The sequence below is a fragment of the Stegostoma tigrinum genome, chromosome 10 (genome assembly GCF_030684315.1).
Source record: "Stegostoma tigrinum isolate sSteTig4 chromosome 10, sSteTig4.hap1, whole genome shotgun sequence".
NCBI lineage: Eukaryota > Metazoa > Chordata > Chondrichthyes > Orectolobiformes > Stegostomatidae > Stegostoma > Stegostoma tigrinum.
The window spans coordinates 13,758,617-13,780,094 of NC_081363.1; the positions used below are offsets into that span (position 1 = coordinate 13,758,617).

A 21,478-nucleotide genomic window follows, 5' to 3' on the forward strand; every position below is an offset into this window, starting at 1 on the left:
AATTCATGAGCAGCATAGATAAGGTGAATAGGAAAGGGTGGAGGAGTTCAGAACTAGAGGGCATATTTTTAAGGTGAGAGGAGAGAAATTTTAAAAGGCATCTGAAGGGCAATTTTTTCCAGAGGTTGGTTTGTATGTGGAACCGGCAGAGAAAGTGGTAGATGCAGGAAGTTATTACAAAAAGACATTTGACAGGTCTGTGAATCGGAAGCTTCAAAGGGATATTGTCCAAAAGCAGGCAAATGGAACCAGATTAGTTTGAGAAACTTGGTCGGCATGGATGAGTTGGACTAAAAGGTCTGTTTTTGGGTGCTGATTTGTGCTTCCCTTGCCAATGCACAGTGCATTTCTACTGCTTTTAAAACAATGGCATAATGTGGAAAATTTCCCATGCATGTCCTGTCCACACAATTCTGCACAAATCCAACCCAGCAAATCAGCCTACTCTCAATTATCAGCAAACGATGGGTGCTGTTGACTGTGTTATCAAGCACCACTTCAACAATAATTTATTCAATGATGCTCAGTTTGGTTTCCATCAGGCCTGGTCAGCTCCTGACATCATTACAGATTTGGTTTAAAAGTTAACAAATGAGATGAACTTAAGGGGAATGAGAATTGACATGAGGATCATTTCACTGAATATGGCATCAAAGAATCCAATGAAAAATTGGCATCTATGGGTTTTGGGGGAAATCTTCCCCAGTTGGTGTCATAACTAATACAGATCAAAGAAAGATTGTTGTATTTGTTGGTCAGTCATTTCAACTGCAAGAGCTACTTGGGGATTTTCTAGGCCCAAAAATGTTCAGCTGTTTCATCAATGATTGCATGATAAGATTAACTGTGGATATTCACTGCTTGAACAACTTTCAACATTATTCATGATTCAAGGTGCTGTCCACCTTCAAAAAGGCATGGGCAGCGTTCAGATTTCGGCTGATAATCGTAATGTTTGTGCAACGCAAGTGCCAGATAATGACTGTCTCCAACCAAAGATAATCTAGCCATCACATTTGGCATTCAGTGACATTACCATTGCTGAACCCTTGCCATCATCCTGAGGGTTACCATTGATCAGAAACTGAACTGGATTTGCTACATAAATACTGTGGCAAGAGCAGTGGAAACCTGGAATTCTGCAACAAGTAGTTTGTTTCCTGACTCCTCCAAGCTTGTGTGCCAGCTACAAGCAGGAGTGAGGACTGTGGTGCAATATCCTCCCCTAGACTGGATAATTGCAGCTGCAGTAATGCTCCAGAAGCTTGACACCATCCAGGATAAAGAACCTCCTTGATTGGCACCCCATTCACAACATTCACTTCTTTCACCACTGACACAATACAGCAGTGTGAGAGATTGACAAGGTGTGCTGCAGTAACTCACCCAGGCTGTTTTGACAGCACCTTCAAATGTACCATCTAGAACAATAAGGGCAACAGGTACAGGGAACGCAGCTACTTGCAACTTCCCCTCGAAGCCACACTCTTTGCCTTGAAAACTACATTGTTCCTTCAGTGTTGGATCAAAATCCTGTAACTCCCTCCTTACACCACAAAGCCTGTAGTGATACGCGGTCACTGCCTTGAGAGCTACTAGGGTGGGCAATAAATGACAAGTCAGCAACAGCCATATGCCATGAAATTGTTTCATAACTGGAGATTAAATAAAGACCTGCTTTGGCTGGCAGCTAAGGTGGTGCTAAGACTAAAATCTTTTCTGTGAGGGTGGCATCACAGTTTATATGGTGGGAATGCAATCTGTGGGATGAAAGTATGAAATTCAGTCACTTCACGCTGTAGTGCTGGCAGAGTATGTGAAGTATTTGGAGTTGACGCAGTATGATTGTGACTATTGCTTATGTATCTTCAGTGGTTTAGCACTCTCATTAGAATTGGGAGCATAGGTGGTCATAGTTTATATTTCAACATAGGCATTAAGTTGGAATCTCCTGAGGAGGTTCTTCCCCCGCTGTTATCAGACTTATGAACAGACCTCTCATGAGCTGTTCCTTGTCTGCCACTAACTGTATATTCTGCATTCTGTTCGATTACCCTGATATACTTGTGTTAAGTATGATTTGTTTGGGTAGCATACTTTTCACTATCTCAGCACGTGACCATAATAAATGAAATCAAATGTTTTCCCTCTTCCAGAGTTCTTGAAACTAGCTATTGCTGCACCCTTAATTTGGTACTTTTCTTTAGGTGTCTGTTCTAATGTTTAGAAGTAACTTCTAAACACTTATCTGTATAGCAGTGCTCTTTGCTTTAAGCAATACGGAACACAGGCTATTGATTATTCAGCTTCTGTAATGATAAGCTTCCTTCTTGCATTCAACATTTGTTCAACCCTATGTTTTTGATCAGAGTACAAATTAATTGCTGCCTTAGATTTATAGCCTTTTTAAAATTGCACCATTTAGAGAGGTTGGTCCTCGGTTTCTGAAATTTCTTGCGTGTTGAACTGTTCACCCCCCAGCTGTATCCTTGCTTGAACACCCATGGCTTTTCAATATAAAGGGGAATTGGATGGAAGAGCCATGGACTCGCAGTGGCAGAGAATAGGAGGAAAAGAGGAAAAACTAGAGCAAACCTGTTTCCAGCTGTATACAGCAAGAATTCAAAAGTCATTGCTTGTGTGAATTTATGATGCTTTATAGATCAATTGTTTACAGATCTGTACTGCTTGTAATGGCTTTATGCCTTGCAAAGTATTTACTTTGTTGCAGCAAAATCCTCAGAATTGCTAGCATTCTGGACCCACCCTGTACTGAACATTCTTTCAGCTGAAGCAGAGAACTGGTAAATACCGCAGCTAGCTGGATCAGAAGGGGAATGAATAATTGCAAATGCTCTATTTAAATAAAGCAAAAATGCATGTCCATCTGATTTGACAGTGGGTGGGAATAAAATCTTGAACTCTATGAACTGAATTCAGTTTGCCAGACTTTCTGACAACTAAGAAACTAACCCGATTATGTTAAGAATAAAGTTAAATTTGACTCTATTCTCTAACTCGTGATGTTGTCACAATGATAATTACATTGCAGGCACTGAAGTATGCAGTAACATTCACGTAAATGTCAAAAATAAATTTAGGTGCAAGATGTTTAGTTAACAACCATTATAAGCATTAAGTCCACTTAACTCAGACTTTGTGTATTGGTTTAAATTTAGTAAGATCCCCTTAGGCTAGCTCCCATGGACCATGAGATGTGGGAGTAGAATTAGCCCAGTCAGCCCATTGAGCCGGCTCTGTTCTTGATCATGGCTGACATGAGAGGCATAGATAGAGTTGATAGCCAGAGACTATTTCCCAGGGCAGAAATGGCTAGCACGAGGGGTCATAGTTTTAAGCTGGTTGGTGGAAAGTATCGAGGGGATGTCAGAGGCAGGTTCTTTACGCAGAGAGTTGTGAGAGCATGGAATGCGTTGGCAGCAGTTGTGGAAGCAAGGTCATTGGGGTCATTTAAGAGACTGCTGGACATGTATATGGTCACAGAAATTTGAGGGTGCATACATGAGGATCAATGGTCGGCACAACATTGTGGGCTGAAGGGCCTGTTCTGTGCTGTACTGTTCTATGTTCTATGTCTCAACCCAATCTCCTGCCTTCTCCCCATTACACTTGATTGCCTTACTAATCAAGAAGCTAACTCTGTCTTAAAGACACTCAATAACTTGGTCTCCACAGCCTTCAGTAGCAATGAGTTCCACAGATTAACTTAATATCTTAGTTGTAAAGAGTCGTCCCTTCAATCTGAGGCTGTGCCCTCAGGCTCTAGTCTCTCCTAGTGGAAACGTCCTATCCAGGCCTTCGTTCCAAGTTGCAATATGATTTCTCTCTTTTCTCCTCTCCCCAACCCCAATCCTTTTAAACTCCCATCAGTTATAGACAGAGTCCTCTGCTCCAATTTTGCCAAGCCCTTCATCCTGGGATTTTCCTTGCAAACCTCCCTCCTTTGGGCCCCCTCCAACTGCAGCACATCCTTAGCTAGGGAGCCCAAAACTGCTCAATATTACAAATTTGGTCATACCAGAGGTAGCAGTCCATCTCTGCTCTTGTATTCCAGCCCTCTTGAAATGAATGCTCACATTGTATTTGCCTCCTTAAGTACCAACTGAACCTGCAAGTTGGCCTTAAGAATCCTGATTGAGGACTGCAAAGCCCCCTTGTGCTTCAGATTTCCAAACATTTTCCCAATTTTGAAAATAGTCTGTGCTGCTTTCTGTTAAGGAGTATAATCTCTCTCAGTACCATATGTGTTCCATCTGCTAATTCTTTACCCAGTCTTCTAGCCCGTCCAAGTCCTGCAGCCTCCTCACTTGCCATCACTACCTATCTGTCCACTTATCTTTTTGCCGTCTGCAGACCTAGCAACATTGCCCTCGATTCTTTCGTCCGGATGCTAAAATGAATAGTTGTCCTGACAGTAACACCTGTGAAGCTGTACTAGTCACTGGCTGTCAGTGTGGCAAAAGACCCCTCTACCCTCACTGTCTGCCTGCTGCCAGTCAGCTGATCCTTAAGCCATGCCAGTACCTTCCCCTTAATACCGTGAACTCTTATTTAGATAAGATGCCTTCCCAGGCATTTTAGTTCAGTAGCATACCTTAAGTACTAACTTAAAAATGTGCACCAAAATCCTTTTTATTACGGGAATGCAGTTAGTCATACAGCACTGAAACAGAGCATTTGGTCCAATTAGTCCACTTCGACCATGTTCCCAAGTTAAACTAGTCCTATTTGCCTGCATTTGCCCCCATTTCCCTCTGAACCTTTCCTATTCACGTATTTATCCAAATGTCCTTTGTGTTGTACTTGTATCTGCATCCACGGTTTGTTCTATAGATATTGGTCATAAAGCTTTGGTCAGTACATTTGCTTCACCAGCACCTTACATTGTACTGCTGCTACCTGGCCACTTTGCAAACAGGGGTAGGGTGCATCTCCATGGGAGTTAGAAGAAGGCTGATCTGATGTCAGTTATCCACTGTTATTATGCTGATCTATCATAAACTATAATCTTTACAAAACAATACTTAATACCACAATCGAATGTAATGCAGCCATATTTTTGTATATAGTTTAAGGATATGCTTGTTTCAGCACGGAAAATGCTTGATGATAAAGGCCAGTAGCTCAAGTTTTGAGAGATTTGTGTGCTTTCTTAATTTGTAACTTGGAAATGTGCTGTTTTAAAGAATGCTGTCTAATTACTGTCAGATTGGGATTCTTTTTTTTTCCTGCCAAGTGCTTCACATAGTAATGCCCCACTAAGAGACATTGTCAGCTATGTACTTATTGGAATTGCAGTTGAGTTTGTTAATGCCAGTCTGGATTATTACTTTAAACTCAGGCCCTGATGGGCAAACTGAATATCAGTAGTAATGGCCATACATACAAGCTTCTATTTAATTTAATTTTCAGCATGTTAATCCCATGGCCTGGCATTGGGCAGATAAATTTTATTGATAGTTGCAAATCTTACACTTCAGCCGCCTTTTTTCTCCAATCTGATGTATATTTGTCTAAACTTTGAGCTGAATCAGTTCTTCACATTGATTGGCATAGTTGTAAGACTTACAGGTGTCATCATACTATTGTAATTCATGTTTGTGCACATTTTCCATAACAATGTAACATTTTACTGTCAAGATTGATTAAGTAACATCATGATCATCTGTGGTCACACTGCATGCCAATCTGTTGCCTCATTTAAGCATGTCTTCAAATTGTAGTTGAAACCTATGTTTAATGGATTGCACTTTAAGTGTTAAATTCCAGGCAATAATATGAATTTTTCCATAACCAGACAAGCAGGGTGTGGCTTTTGGTATTGCATAAGCTTGTTTTTTAATCCAGAATGTTGTCCAGGTCTTGTATTTTCCTCTAAATATGACGATCTGATTTAAGACAACTTTGTATTATTATTATTGCAGGAGAGTAAATGTTCTCCCCATCCACTAGTACAAAGCTTCAGAACTAAAGTTCAATTTTGTTGCTCACAGTTGTTGAAAAAGAGCCATGAGTTTCCATTCACAGACTTTATAGCCAAATCTGCTGACAGTTTTTTGAATATTGATGAGCTTTTGTGAAGTTTCTACCTTGTCATCCAGCTTGTTGTTCAGTCCCTTTTCCCTTCCTGTATGCATGTAGTTCAGAGGTTATCAAAGAAAAATAGCACTCATTCCAAAGCACTTCACAACAAAGTGGTGCTGTTGAAATCTAGTTGGCATAATAATTTGTCTGCAGAAAAGCAATAAAACATGCTGACCCTGCCCCACACCCTAGGGTATGTGCTGGACATCAAACCCCATTATTCCTAGAGATAAGTCTTTGTCAAATGATACAAAATCCTCAAACTATCTGATTGACGACTTGCGTTAAAAGACAACACTCTCAGGTTTCTGTATTTACCTAGAACATAGCTTTATAACTTTATTTCCCCTTCCCCCTCGTGCATACTTTCTTCCTCTCTTTCTCTCCTCTCTCTATTTCTCCCTTCCCTCGGTGCTCTCACAGGGTAACATCTGTCTTGGTCACAGGATTTGATGAGTTTGCTTTCTCTTTCATCCTTTAAATTCCACTTTAGTTTTTTTGCTGTTGACAAGTTAGTTGCACGCTTCTCTTTCATTGGGAGTAAGTAATTTCACTCTTTACAGCTGTTTTATTCCTCCTTCATTAGGGAATTTGCAGAGTGCAGTGAGTAGAAGCTTGCTGGCTATTCCTGGAGACTTTCAATATCCCCCACAGAACTTACACTTTTTTTTTGAAGACTAGATGGTTCTCTGCTACAGGGTTCCCAACCAGGCCAGGGGTGACCTGCTCAGGAGCCATCACTATGTTATCTAGTAGTCATCCTCAGTTCAGAATCTATCTGCTTTTTGCTCTGTTCCAGGTGACAGCAACATTGCAGATAAGTGCTCCAATAAGCATGATTCTTAAAATTGAAGCCAGCGATTTTCTTCCTCCATTCATAGGATGTGAACATAACTGCATAGGCCAGCATTTATTGCCCTTTCCTAATTGTCCAGAGAGCAATTTAAAGTTAGCCATATTGCTGTAGATCTGGTGTCATATGCAGGTCAAACTTCTAAGGATGTCAGATTTCCTTCTGTAAAGGTCATCAGTGAATGAGACATCTTTGTGACAACTGGCAATAGTTATGAGGCTGGTGTTAGGCGAGCTTTTAGTTCTCAGTTTGGAATTAAAGTTTTGCCATCTACTGTGATGAAACTTTCAAATCCATGTTCTAGACTATTAGCCTTGGGTTCTGGATTGCTGGTCCATTGCACCATGTCTTCCCCGGGATCTCTTTCCAGAGCCTTTTTTCGGTTAAAAGCTTTACTTTGTTTCATTGTTTTGGACTGGGGATCAAATAGAGAGAGACAATGTCTTTATAACCACCTCAGTGGTGTAGCATTAGGCTAAACCATTGTGAGATTGTAAGTGGGTGAACAGCATTATCAGAATGTAATTTGCTGCTGAGGTACTACGGAGCATTCTGGTCTACTGATGTCTTAAAAACATGGCCAGTAATGAGCCAAGACCATTTCAGCCTTTCAAAATAAAATACATTAAATCATTCCTGCAACCACCTCCAGATTCTGAAAAATTGAAATTTGAATGAAAATAAATCTTAGTGAATTTTTATTTGTTTGGGAAATGTGGGCTTTGCTGTCAAGACCATTATGCTCATCTCTAATTGCCATTGACAAGGACTCACTGTCTTGGATCACTGCACAATAAGGTGTAGGTACTCCTATAGGGTTTTGGAAGTAGAGAATTCTAGGATTTTGATCTACTGATAGTGAAAGAATGGCAGTATATTTTTGAATCAGGGTAGTGTGTTAACTGAGATGTAACTTGCAGGTAATGGCATTCCTGACCATATGTTATCCTTGATCTTCTGGGTGTATTAGTTGGGACATTCGCTGTAAGAATCCTCAGTGATTTCTAAAAATGTGGACTAAGAATTTAACTTTAAAAACCAGTGTTTCAAAGGATTGCTGTGTATTTTGAAGAGCTAGTAACCTGAAACTTGTGGCAGCAAATATTTGTACAGCTGTTTGAGCAAACAGTAATTGAAGTGGTTGAAGATAAATTGGAGCCAAGGGAGTTCTGTGCAGAGATGCAGCAGAGTAGCACTACGAAGTTCATTGGCCTATGGACTATTGACCACTGCTTGATGACAAAGACCTTTTTTGCCTGGTAACTGAACAGATGGTCCTGGGATCAGGGTACAGAGATGACCATGTGGAACTGGAGGAACACAGCAGGCCAGGCAGCATCAGAGGAGCAGGAAAGTTAACATTTGGGACCAAGACCCTTTTTCAGCAACCCGACCTGAAATGTCAACTTTCCTGCTCCTGCTGTGTTCCTCCAGCTCCACACTGCTATCTCTGACTCCAGCAACTGCAGTTCTTAGTATCTCAGGCTACAGAGAAGTTGATTCAGTTCTCTGTGCCAAAGCGCACCTCAAACCAGAATAACCAGTTAATCATTCCCTCAGTAGTTGCTGCAAGCTGTGACCTTTTTAATTGATAAATCAGAAGCATTTTACAAGTGACCTAGTCACCTGATTTCTTTTACAAATCAGCGGAAGTATTTGGAAAAGGGAAATCAAGAAAAAAGTTTGATTCGCAAGATCCAAGTCAACAGAATTCTCAAAAAAAACACTTTTTCCAGCTTTTCAATCTGTACCTCAGTGTAAGGTGCACTTACAAGGGTGAGTGTGATTTAATGTATCATGTTACATGCCAATGGTTAATAGCTAGCTGGTTGCCTGTTTCTGGGGTCTAATTGCTTGTAATAAACAAAAGTTCTTAAATACAGAAATCTCATCTGTGCTTTCTGTCAACCTGCATATGAAAGTCAGTTAAATTTTGGAATTTTGTATACTTTTTTAACTTCTAATCTGTGGGAAAAGTGGATTTAATTTCAGTGTTACCCCAGTGAGTCATGATCGTTATTCCCTGTCATCATTTTACCACCACAGCTACCCTGCCTCCAAACCACTAAAAGTCAACACATATTGGCATGTGGTGATGTGTACAAAACTGTACAATTCGCCAAGATAAAGTACATTCAATTCAAATTAAACTTAAGTGACTCGTTTCAGCAAACTTGTGTTTGAATCTTGTAGTTGAACTGTACTTCATTTTGAGATCACTTGCAAATTTTGACCTAAGAAAACCCAGCGCACTTAGAATAACTAGTGCGATCAGACACAACCCCCTACACTTGACTTCAAATGAGTGGAAGTCTTGGTATTCTTTGTCATCTTTTACCATTGGAAGTTGCATGTTACCAAATTGTATTATATTCGTGTTCTCTGACTTTTTTGGTCCCAGATTCATCATGTTGCACAGAATGGAGGACTGTACAAGAAGCCATTTAATCAGTCTTTTGAGGAAACTCCTATGCTCGTTGCTGTGTTGACCTACATGGGTTATGGAATCCTTACATTGTTTGGTTATCTCAGGGATTTCCTTCGGGAGTGGAAGATTGAAAAATGTCATCATGCCACTGAACGCGAAGAACAAAAGGTGAGGGATGTATTTATAAATGTTTCTCTTCTAAGTTAAAATAATGGTAGTAGATGAGTTTAAAAATACCTCCCCTCGTGTTGCTGAGTTGTGCTCTAGGCCAGGCCACACCACTACTTTTGTGATTAAAGCACGCTAATTGGATGAATTTAAGAACTTTTAATGTTGTGTGATGGTCGCACTGAAAAGTATAACCGTATTTAGATGCAAAATTAAAATAAACAAAACAATGGAAATATTTTGTCTTGCAACATATCTTTTATATCGTGGCACTGTTGTACCAAGCAAATGCTTGGTGATGGCATCTCTCATTTTCCAAAGCTGATCTGCATATGGTACCTGGACAGATATTTGTGGAAGATAGCACTTGTAGGGTTTGTGTTGCATTGTTTAGTGTTCCTGGTGCCGAGAACTTCATGGGGAGTAATGCTGATGACACTGACGCCTGAAAAAAAGAGCAGACCTTTCAACGTTCACAAGTTTTTTTGACTGCACAAACTTGCTCCTCTATGCATTACAAACCCAGCTTATAGTTGACTTTCATCTTAAATTGTGCTAAACAACAACCATCTAGAGGTAAGCACCCTCTAAGATTGACAAACAGCCGAGTGGAGGAGGTTTCCAATGTTGCTTTCCTAAATGGTGAACCCCTTGTCCTGAGACCTTGTTCAACAATCTGTGAAAAATAAAACCAATCTGTGTATCTTCTGTATTAAGCTGGCTCAGAATCTCAAAAGTTTAATTTAGATCACCCCTCCCAGTCTTCGAAACTCCAGAGTGGGTAGATCCAAGTTACTCAACCTTTCATCCCAAAAACCAGTTGAATGAACATTCTGTATACCATCTTCCAGGCCAGTACGATCTTCCTTACGTGTGGTGAACAATACGGCTCAGTACTTTGGGTGTCATTTCAACAAAGCAACATACAGTTGTACAAGGTGTGGAGCTGGAGGAACACAGCAGGCCAGGCAGCATCAGTGAAGCAGGAAAGCTGATGTTCTGCCTAAAATGCTCAAACCAATACAATTGACCAATTGTATGAGCTCTCAAAAATGGTCATTGAGCTAAATCTCATTGATAATTTCCAACTTAATTGGGGAAGAATACACATACTGACGTTTCAAATGCCGCAGCAAATTTAATGTGTCCTTCCTTTTTGGACTTTGACCGGCATCTATTTGAGTTGGAAGCAAAAAAACTGGTCTGTTGTGACAAGTGTCTGTAAAAAATAAAACTTTCCTCCCTCAAATTGTCTAGTCCTGTTACTGTTGGCCATGCCATCCCCTCCAGTGCACCCCCACGGTCATGGATGAAACTGCTTTTGTTTAGTTCCACTGTTAAATATCTTGTAATCAGAATCACTTGCAATGACATCTCTTCCACTTGTGCATCGTCATCTCTGGTGTCTGCTGTAGATCCATCCTTGGACCTTGCCTATTTCTCATCTACTTGCTACTCCTCTGACATAACACAGAAGCAGTGTGTTAATTTTCACATTGACTTCACAAGCACCTCTCTTGGTGACTCCACTGTTAAACTGTCAAATTACTTGTTACATATCCTGTCAGGCAGAAGTTTTATCTGATTTTGAGTGAAACTGTTTGCTGCAGATTTCATTCACTAGATACTGACTCCATCCCCCACTCTCTGGCAACAGTCAGCTTAACACAGTCTATTCACAACTTTGTCATATTTGGCACTTGTGACCTGATTTTTCGCCACCGTAAAATTCCCTGATATGACTCCTGACTCAGCTGTCTTGTTAATATTCACGTTCTTGGCTCAAGACCTGGTGATTCCAATGCACTCCTGGTGCCCCACATTCTACTTTGTGGCCTTTAAGGCACACCAAGTTTTCATTCCTGTTTACTGACCTACATTGCTTGACCAGAAGTCACTGTCTCTCAATTTAAAAATCCTCCTCCTTTAGAGGTCTTGTTAATCTATATCTAATCACTGCCCACACAATCTTCCAAGATTCTCAGCTGGTCTTATTTTGGTCTCTTGAGCATCCTTGATTTTAATCTTATTGTTGCTGGCTGTGACTTCTGATGCCTTACCCCTAGTTCTGGAGCACTGTTTCTACCTTGCTTTCCTCCTTTAGACACTGCTTTTCTCCCTTTAAGACATTCCTTGACATTGCAGTACTTCTGTGGTTTGTTTAGGGACCTTGGGGGCAACCTTTTAGCATGGGGGGTGGTGCATGTGTGGAATGACCTGCAATAGGAGGTGATGGGGGCTGCTACAATTAAACCTTCTAAAAGGTATCTGGATAGGTATAAATAGGAAGGGCTTAGAGGGATATGGGCCAAATGCTGGCATATGGGACGAGGTTAATTTAGGATATCTAGTTGGCATGGACGTGTTGGACCAAAGGGTCTGTTTCCATGGTGTGGATGGTTCATTCACTGAGCTGGTAGTTTAAGAATTACAAACAAGACTACATCACTACAGCGCAGACACTACCAGCGGACACTAATACAAACTGACAAGTGGAAACCGACCCAACCTCGCAACTGGCAAAGTTATCTGTGTGCTAAACAGACTCAAAATAGTTCGGACAGATCAACAAAGCAGACTACCTAAAAATGAAACCTGAAGGAAGAAACTCCACCTCCCTCCCAATGGTACACCAACCAGAAGTACCCCTCAGATCCACAGCCTCTCCTCCAGGCACACCAACACACACATTAGCCAATGAATTACAACAAAGACTAAAGCACCTCATTAAAACTCAACCCACTCAATCCATTCAGCCCAGAAGTTCTTCAGACCCTCAAAGTCATAAGAATAGACGAGGACGAGACCATGATAACGTCCTTTGACGTTACCACCCTATTCGCATCAACCAACATACCACTAACGAGAAACACTAGCCACACTGCTGAAGGAACCAGACCCGAACAGTATCTCCACAGAGAACATGTTGAAATTACTGGACCTATGCCCCATGACCCACTTTACCTTTAATGGCCAGATCTATGAACAAATCAATAGTACAACTATGGGATCACCCATCTCTAGACTAATAGCAGAAGCAATGATGCAGAGACTTGAAATCATGCTCTTCCATACATCCAACCCTGACTATGGATGCAATATGTGGGCGACACTTTCATCATATCAAACGGACTAAACTAGAAGAAGCACACCAGCTTATAAACCACATTTTCACCAGCATCAAATTCACCAAAGAAGGAAAGAACAAACCGTTCCCATTCCTGGACATTATAGTGGAACGCAAGGCCATTGGGGAATTTCTGACCAAAGTGTAAAGAAAGACCACACAGATAAAGTCCTAAATTTCAACAGTCACCACTCCAACACCCATAAACAGACTTGCATGAAAACACTATTCAAACAAGCCACAATACACTGCAGCAAGCCAGGCCTATGCCAAAATGAAGAAGAATATCTCCAAGCATTTAAAGATGACAAATACCCGAACAGCTGGGTCCGATGCCTTGCACACAAACAACAACAGGAAGATATGGTACACCCCGACATGCTTGTCACGTTACCGTATAGCAAGAACACACCTGAACTAATCACAAGACTCCTACGGTGACTGGGCATCAGTGGCACACAAACCTACATCAATCCTACACCAATTGTTAACAAGAACCAAACCACTATAGACAGAACCAACACAATTTATAAGATTCCGTAAACACTGCAACAAGCATTCACGTTGGACAGACAAAGAAAACTAGCTGTGAGAATTAATGAACACCAACTAGCAACGGAAATACACTACCAATACTCACTTGTGTCTATACACACAGACAAGGAGAGCCACCAGTTCAGCTGGGACAACATCGTGAATCAGAGGATATGCCAAGCAAAGACAAGCATGGAAATTCCTAGTGGCCTTGTTCTCCATCAAGAAGGCCACCATTAAACACGCAGAATGTAGACCCTATATATACACCACTGGAAATGAGCTCATCAACTCCAACAGACCCTAGAGTTTAAAGAACAAGTGGGGGAAAATACAACAATTCATTGGAGGCTGCACTGATGTTACCCAGCATGGTAATGAAACATCTGCAAACTAATGAGCCAGATTGGCAAATAATCAACCACTGCATACACAAACTGAGCTACAAATCTGCTCGTGTGTGTTAGGTCTGTTTCCATGTTGTGCATCTGTTTATACTGTTCCTCATATCTTGGAATCTGTTACATTAAAGGTTTTACGTAAATATAAATTGTTGGAGCAATTGTGACTTTGTACAGCATTCATAATGGTACAACTATTTTTCTTGAATTCTGCCTTTTTTAAAAATGTTCTATTTTGTAATTAGGTTTACATTGTCTACATAATTGGATTTCAAAGTGACTTATGTCTATAAAGAAAATCCGGCAGTATCATTGCTCAAAGGCATAGACGGTACTGTCGCTCATTATCTGCTACAGAATAATGCTTGCAAAGAGACACTTAAGTTTGCAATGAAAGTGTTTGTGGATTGTAAAGAAAATTAGTCAAGTGGTAACTTCAGAATCCAGGTCATCTGTGGTAATCTTTTATTAGCTGAGTCTCAAACTTCTAAATGTTGCCTAAACTACTTTTAGATGTGTTTTGCTCTCCAGCAGATGCTTTGGCTCCTAATTGATCCTAACTAAACTAAGGGTAACATTTTTGTTTTATTCATTGATAGATGCACGTTGTTGTTAAACATTTCTCTGTGTTCTAAATTGGAAGAACTTATTTCTGGCATGATTAGAGTTTTCATTTCTCGACCTTCAGATGTACACTAGAAGAATAAAGCAGTACATCTTGGAATAATTCTAAGTTATTCTTTTTGTAGGATTTTGTACCATTGTACCAAGACTTTGAAAATTTCTATACCAGAAACCTGTACATGAGGATTCGAGACAGCTGGAACCGGCCCATCTGCAGTGTCCCTGGGGCAAAGTTCGATGTAATGGAGAGAGTCTCTCATGATTACAACTGGACATTTGAGTGAGTCGGCCATCTACACCTAATGTACTAACTACTTTCATTCAGGGTTAATGACCAAACAAGCTGATACTTGTAGATTCATAATACCTGTTTCATGACAAAAATTGTCCTTAAACTGAGGCATATTGCACACTTAGTCTGAGGCTTGAACAGTTTAAAATAAAGTCAATAATATCGATATTATTCCAGCCCTTTTATACCCTTTAAACCACTTAATTAAAAGGTAACTGAACGAAATACTAACTTCAGTCGGCTAGTGGGTTGACAGAAGGATTTTGCAACTGCAACAGCCAAAGTAGGAAAAATGTCTTTCTGTGAGAACTCTGGTTAATCCCTTGTTCAGGAACTAAGCATCAGTAAATTAATGGCAATTCTAGTGAGAAAATGAAGTTCACTGGAAGGTGAGTCAGAAGAAACAAATCAGTATTATTTTGGGTAGTTTTGGGGGCTATGATCCAAGTTCATGCATTTGAACAGACTTTAGAAAATTATTACAGGTTTGTTTATAGAACATAAAACATTACAGCGCAGTACAGGCCCTTCAGCCCTCGATGGTTTCACAGGTCGGCACAACAATCTGAAGCCTGCCTAACCAACACTATTCCATTATCTTCCATATGTTTATCCAATGATCATTTAAATGTCCTTAAAGTTGGCGAGTCTACTACTATTGCAGGCAGGGCATTCTATGCCCTTACTACTCTCTGAGTAAAGAACCTATCTCTGACATCTGTCCTATATCTATCACCCCTCAATTTAAAGCTATGTCCCCTCGTGCTAGCCATCACCATCTGAGGAAAAAGGCTCTCACTGTCCGCCCTATCTAATCCACTAATCATCTTGTACATCTCTATTAAGTCACCTCTTAACCACCTTCTCTCTAACGAAAACAGTCTCAAGTCCCTCAGCCTTTGCTCATAAGACCTTCTCTCCATACCAGGCAACATCCTGGTAAATCTCCTCTGCACCCTTTCCAATGCTTCCACATCCTTCCTATAATGCAACGACCAGAATTGTATACAATACTCCAAGTGCGGCCACACCAGAGTTTTGTACAACTGCTACATGACTTCATGGCTCCAAAACTCAATCCCTTTACCAATAAAACCTAACACACCGTATGCCGCCTTAACAACCCTATCAACCTGGGTGGCAGCTTTCAGGGATCTATGCACATGGACACCAAGATCTCTCTGCTCATCCACACTACCAAGAATCTTACCATTAGCCCAGTACTCTGTATTCCTATTACTCCTTCCAAAGTGAATCACCTCACACTTTTCCGCATTAAACTCCATTTGCCACCTCTCAGCCCATCTCTGCAGCTTATCTATGTCCCTCTGTAACCTGCAACATCCTTCCGCACTATCCACAACTCCACCGACCTTAGTGTCATCTGCAAATTTACTAACCCATCCTTCTACGCCCTCATTCAGGTCATTTTTATAAATGACAAACAGCAGTGGCCCCAAAACAGGTCCTTGCGATGCACCACTAGTAACTGAATTCCAGGTTCCCATCAACTTGTTTTGATAATAAACCAATAATTGCGTTTATTGCAAAACCTGATTGACAGACCTTGTTGTTTAAAACTTGATGTAGATGATATTTAATTGGTTATCTTGGTAATGAAAGAATGCATTTTTATTTTATATTGTGACCAATGGAGCAATGGGAGAAGGGTGGTGTTACATTCTTCGTGACTTGGTCGTAATAGCATATATAATTTTACACACGGAGTGTAAATAATGAAAAAGCTCTGTACAAAGCTTGAATGTACTACTCCGAATTCATTTACGGTGTCTACTTGGGCCTGTTAGACAAATTAAATTTGATTAAAAATAAAGATTATTCATCGTTGATAAATTTAACTGTAACAAGGATATAAATGTTTTGATCTCACATGAATAACAATTCTCCACAAATGCTGTTTATATTTTCTTTTCCCTGAACAAGAATCACCCAAATAGATGCAGAGATAGTAGGAACTGCAGATCCTGGAGAATCTGAGGTAACAAGGTGTAGAGCCAGACAAACACAGCAGGAGCACCACAGGAGCAGGAAAGCCAACACCCCAGGCCAAGACCTCTCCCCAGAGAACCTCTATGAATCTCTGAAGAAGGGTCGAGACCCGAAACGCCAGACCTCCCGCTCCCACGATGCTGCCCGTCCCGCCGCGCCCATCCAGCTCCACACCTTGCTATCTCAAAAAATAGATACGCGCAAGACTATTCAGACATGATGGAAGAATTGGGTTCTGAATTAAGGATAAAGGTTGACCAAAACTTGTCAGATAGTTGGGTTTAAATGAAGGTCTGAGAGGGAGTACTGTACAAAACTAATGGTCTAGACAGTTTCAGGCATGGCTGCTCGTAGTGGGGGGGAAAATGCATACAAGAGGCCAGAATGTAAATGTATTGGGATGCAAGATAATAAAATGTGAGGCTGGATGAACACAGCAGGCCAAGCAGCATCTCAGGAGCACAAAAGCTGACGTTTCGGGCCTAGACCCTTCATCGGAGAGGGGGATGGGGAGAGGGAACTGGAATAAATAGGGAGAGGGGGGAGGCGGACCGAAGATGGAGAGTAAAGAAGATAGGTGGAGAGAGTATAGGTGGGGAGGTAGGGAGGGGATAGGTCAGTCCAGGGAAGACGGACAGGTCAAGGAGGTGGGATGAGGTTAGTAGGTAGCTGGGGGTGCGGCTTGGGGTGGGAGGAAGGGATGGGTGAGAGGAAGAACAGGTTAGGGAGGCAGAGACAGGTTGGACTGGTTTTGGGATGCAGGGGGTGGGGGGGGGAAGAGCTGGGCTGGTTGTGTGGTGCAGTGGGGGGAGGGGACGAACTGGGCTGGTTTAGGGATGCAGTTGGGGAAGGGGAGATTTTGAAACTGGTGAAACTCCCCTCCCATTCTTTAGATGACATGTCCATCATGGGCCTCCTGCAGTGCCACAACGATGCCACCCGAAGGTTGCAGGAACAGCAACTCATATTCCGCCTGGGAACCCTGCAGCCTAATGGTATCAATGTGGACTTCACCAGTTTCAAAACTGGCTAAAGAACAGTACAGCACAGGTAGGACCATCAGCCCTCCAATCCTGTGCGGACACGTTTTCCCCTTCCATACTAAAACTGTCTTCACTTACAGGATCCATATTCCTCTATTCCCTTCCTATTCGGGTATTCATCCAGCTGTTTTTTGAATGCTAGTATCATCTCCTTCCACCACCACCAACACCACTGGCAACGCGTTCCAGGCACTCGCCACCCTTTGTGAAAACTTGCCTTGCTCATCTGTTTTAAACATCCCTCCCTTGTACCTTGAACCTATGTCCCCTGGTTATTGACCTCTCCGCCCTCTGGAAAAGCCTGATACTTTCCACTCTATCCATGCCATTGACAATATTTTAAACTTCTATCGGTTTGCCCCCTTAACCTCCCTGTGTTACAATGAAAACAAATCCAGTGTATCCAACCATTCTTCATAGCTAAAATCCCCCAGACCAGATGATATCCTAGTAAACCTGGAAATAATCTTTTTTCCAATAAAAATAGCCAATCAATATACACTACAGGACAGGAGGTATTGATTGTGATGCCCTGAAGATATCATATTAGAATTGAAACATTTCTGTCTCCACAGGTGTTGCCAGACCATCAGCATTTTGCTCTGCTTTTATGTATTGATTTGTGTACTTAGATGTTGATTCCAATTTGTATTGATAATTCTTAGGTTTGAGTTTGGTTTGAAATTTTGGATTTCAGTGCCATGTAGTTTGTCCTTTACACTGCTGCTCACTGCAATAGTACAGGCTTTTTTAAACCAGTCACACACAAATAGATCCAGCAACCAGATGGTGGGGGAAGTGATCTAAAATTGCGTGGACTAGCTTTTTGGCTTGTCAAGCTGGAAAATATCTCCCAGCTGTAGTGATGATATTTTGTAGCCTTTATTAGCATGTAAGCCTGAGATCCTGTAAGCTGTAGGATTTTGAACGTTTGCCTTACATTTACCCAGTGATAGTTTTACAGATAATGACTAGTTGGCTGTAAATCTCATGTTTTATTTGTGCATGCAGAAGCAAAACTGTTGTGTATTTTTTTAATGTCAGGCAAAATTGAAGCACTTAAAGAAAATTAAGCTTCTGTTTACGTGTTATTTGTAATTGATTTTTAAAATTGGTGCTTGAGGTAGCAGAATTGGACAAGTGCAGATATGGAACAGGAAGTGGGATTATGGGGCTGGAACAGATTTATAGAGATGAGAAGAAGATGACTTTGGAGGAATTTCAAAACTAGATGAGAATTTTAAAATTCAGTGACCACAGGGGTGATGGTAAAAGGAATTTTGTAAAATTTGAAGTGTGGGCAGTAAGCTTTACATGATCTCAAGTTCGGAAGGTAGAATGTAGGATTTGAGCCAGGGAACCTTTGGCATAATAAAGTTTTGAGACATCAAAGACAGAAGTGACCCTCTAAGGTTTTGGAGTAGATTTGTAGCTCGGGTTGTGGGTGTTGAGGTTGGTTGGCTCGCTGAGCTGGTTTCTTGTTCTGTAAATGTTTTATTACAATGCTCGGGTAACGTCCTCAGCGCAACCTCCGATGAAGCTCACCTGGTTTTTAAACTCCAGAGTTCTAGAAGCCAGGCACAGTATGAAGCTTGCTATTAATAAACACACAGAACTCGACCCCATATACACTCCGCTATAAAGGAAAACTGGAAGTGAGGCACTCCAGCTCAACGGACTCGAGTTTAAAAACCAGGCAGGAGAAAACACCCACGCTTCATCAGAGGCTGCACTGAGGATGTTACCCAGCATGGTAACGAAACGTTTGCGAAACAAGAAACCAGTTCGGCGAGAAGACTAATCTCTAGACCTAAGTGAGTTTTAGTATTGGATAAGCTGATGTAGGAGAGGAGTTCAACAGTATTGTACAAGGGAAAATGATCAGCCAGGAGCTGATCTTGCCATCAAACATAATACTTGGAGGTGGCTCATGGTGGTTGTGGACAATCTAAACCTCTTAGTTACGAAGGGATAGTGTCATTGACCACAGATTGGAATTTATTGATTTGTTGAAGGGACTGAAGTTGGCTTCAGCTTGGGAGCAGGAAGTGAAACCATCTTCTCTGGCATTGACAAGGTAAGTAAAAATGGAACTGGGTAAGAGCGATCCCATCTGGCTGGAAAATGGTAATGAGATCTGTGAGGAGACTGGTATGTTCAGCTATATTACAGGTTACAGACTGGTCAAGAGAGGATGAGACATTTTACAGGATTGTGATGATAAAAACTGACATTTGTGGCAATGATACTAAGCACTTCAAACTTGTGAAGTAGGAAACCCAAATGGAATGATTCAAACATGAAAACGGGGAAGGTGTGAGTGAAAATCAGTCTTCTAAAGAAGAGGAAGTGGTTGTTGAAGAGCAGAGAATTCTGGTAATGCAGAATTAGCTTGGCAGCTAAAGACTTGTAGACTCAATTTTGTACATTGCCAGCATCTGATTTTGCTGTGCCTCAGTCCTCATCAAGATGAAATAAATTAGTACCAAGAAATGGAACACTCAATATCAGGCTTCCAGTATCACCAGCGTGTAATCCCGAATTATGCACAGTACAGTTAGATGCAATGTAATGCTGCAGTGTGAAGCTTGCATCCCATCTCAACATCCTCATCTGCACTAATAATGCTTTATTCATTTTAAAGTGATCATTATTGCTTTTTCAATGCGATGTAAACCTAACTGAATGGAACTGACTTGTGACTGTTCAAACGCCTTTGTCTGATCCAATACAATCAGCAGGAAGTGCTAAGCTTGAGCTGGATTTTAATTTTAGATCATCAAATACACTGAATTTTACATTGAATGGTAGAACTGAAATCTAAAATTGAGATTTTAGAATATTTCCAAGTGCCGAAACGCTGATGCTGACAGTGTTGAATATGATTGTTTAACTCTTTGTAATTAGTTTTACTTCACTAGCACATTGGTTGCTAAATATGATGAATGGATGTTTTTGTGATTTAGGTTTACTGGCACCGTCATCAAAGATGTCCTCAACATGGGTTCATACAACTACCTGGGTTTTGCTGAACGCCAGGGTTTCTGTGCAGATGCAGCAGCTGAGGCAACCATCCAATATGGAGTTGGGGTTTGTAGTACACGGCAAGAAATTGGTGAGTTACTGTCTATAAATCGTTATAATTTCTCTGCTAAGAGTCTAGAGGGAATAATGCAGTTATGCTAAGCTGGTACCGATCTTCTACCCCAATTCCCCAGGTTTATGCATCAAGGTAATAAAATGTCTTAAGATATTTGAGGAAACATAGAAATCTACTAGAGTCATGAACTATTATGCAGTCAGTGACAGTGATTTTTTTCAAGCTTACTGTAAGTATTTTGTAGCATTGGAGCAAACATATGTGGATTCTTGACACATCAAGCATGTTCGTAATGGTGATTATTCTCTGTAATGGCTCTCATCGCTTGTGAATAGGATATAAGGGAGATGAATTTGAAAGACCCATTCCGCCTGAACTGAGTGTACATTTTTATAAGTAAACTGAGAATGTCAGTAACAACTGTTTAAGAACAATATGAATGGACGTTTTTGTGATTTAGGTTTACTGGCATTGTCATCAAAGATGTCCTCAACATGGGTTCATACAACTACCTGGGTTTTGCTGAACTCCAGGGTTTCTGTGCAGATGCAGCAGCTGAGGCAACCATCCAATATGGAGTTGGGGTTTGTAGTACAAAAGAACAAAATGTTTGAGGAGAGTCTACAAAGAAGAATGGGAAAGATGGAAATAATTGGGGAAATCCATTAACTAAAAACAACCTACTTCAGTTTTCCAGCCCAAACTTGAACCCTTTGGTCTGGATTAAGAAATGTAAATTAAAATCAGGATCTGATTTAAAAATAATCCAGTATAGAATGGAATGAGAAACAGT

At 41.0% G+C, this 21,478-nt stretch overlaps 1 protein-coding gene across 1 annotated transcript in view; it reads left to right on the forward strand.

Moving 5' to 3' along the window:
• The window catches only part of sptlc2a (serine palmitoyltransferase, long chain base subunit 2a), a 126,411-nt gene that overhangs the window by 22,774 nt on the left and 82,159 nt on the right, over positions 1 to 21,478 (forward strand). The window contains exons 2-4 of the mRNA XM_048537601.2: positions 9,360 to 9,554; positions 14,366 to 14,520; positions 20,552 to 20,700. Coding sequence (XP_048393558.1) covers positions 9,360 to 9,554; positions 14,366 to 14,520; positions 20,552 to 20,700 — 499 coding nt within the window. The remainder of the gene's footprint in view (positions 1 to 9,359; positions 9,555 to 14,365; positions 14,521 to 20,551; positions 20,701 to 21,478) is intronic.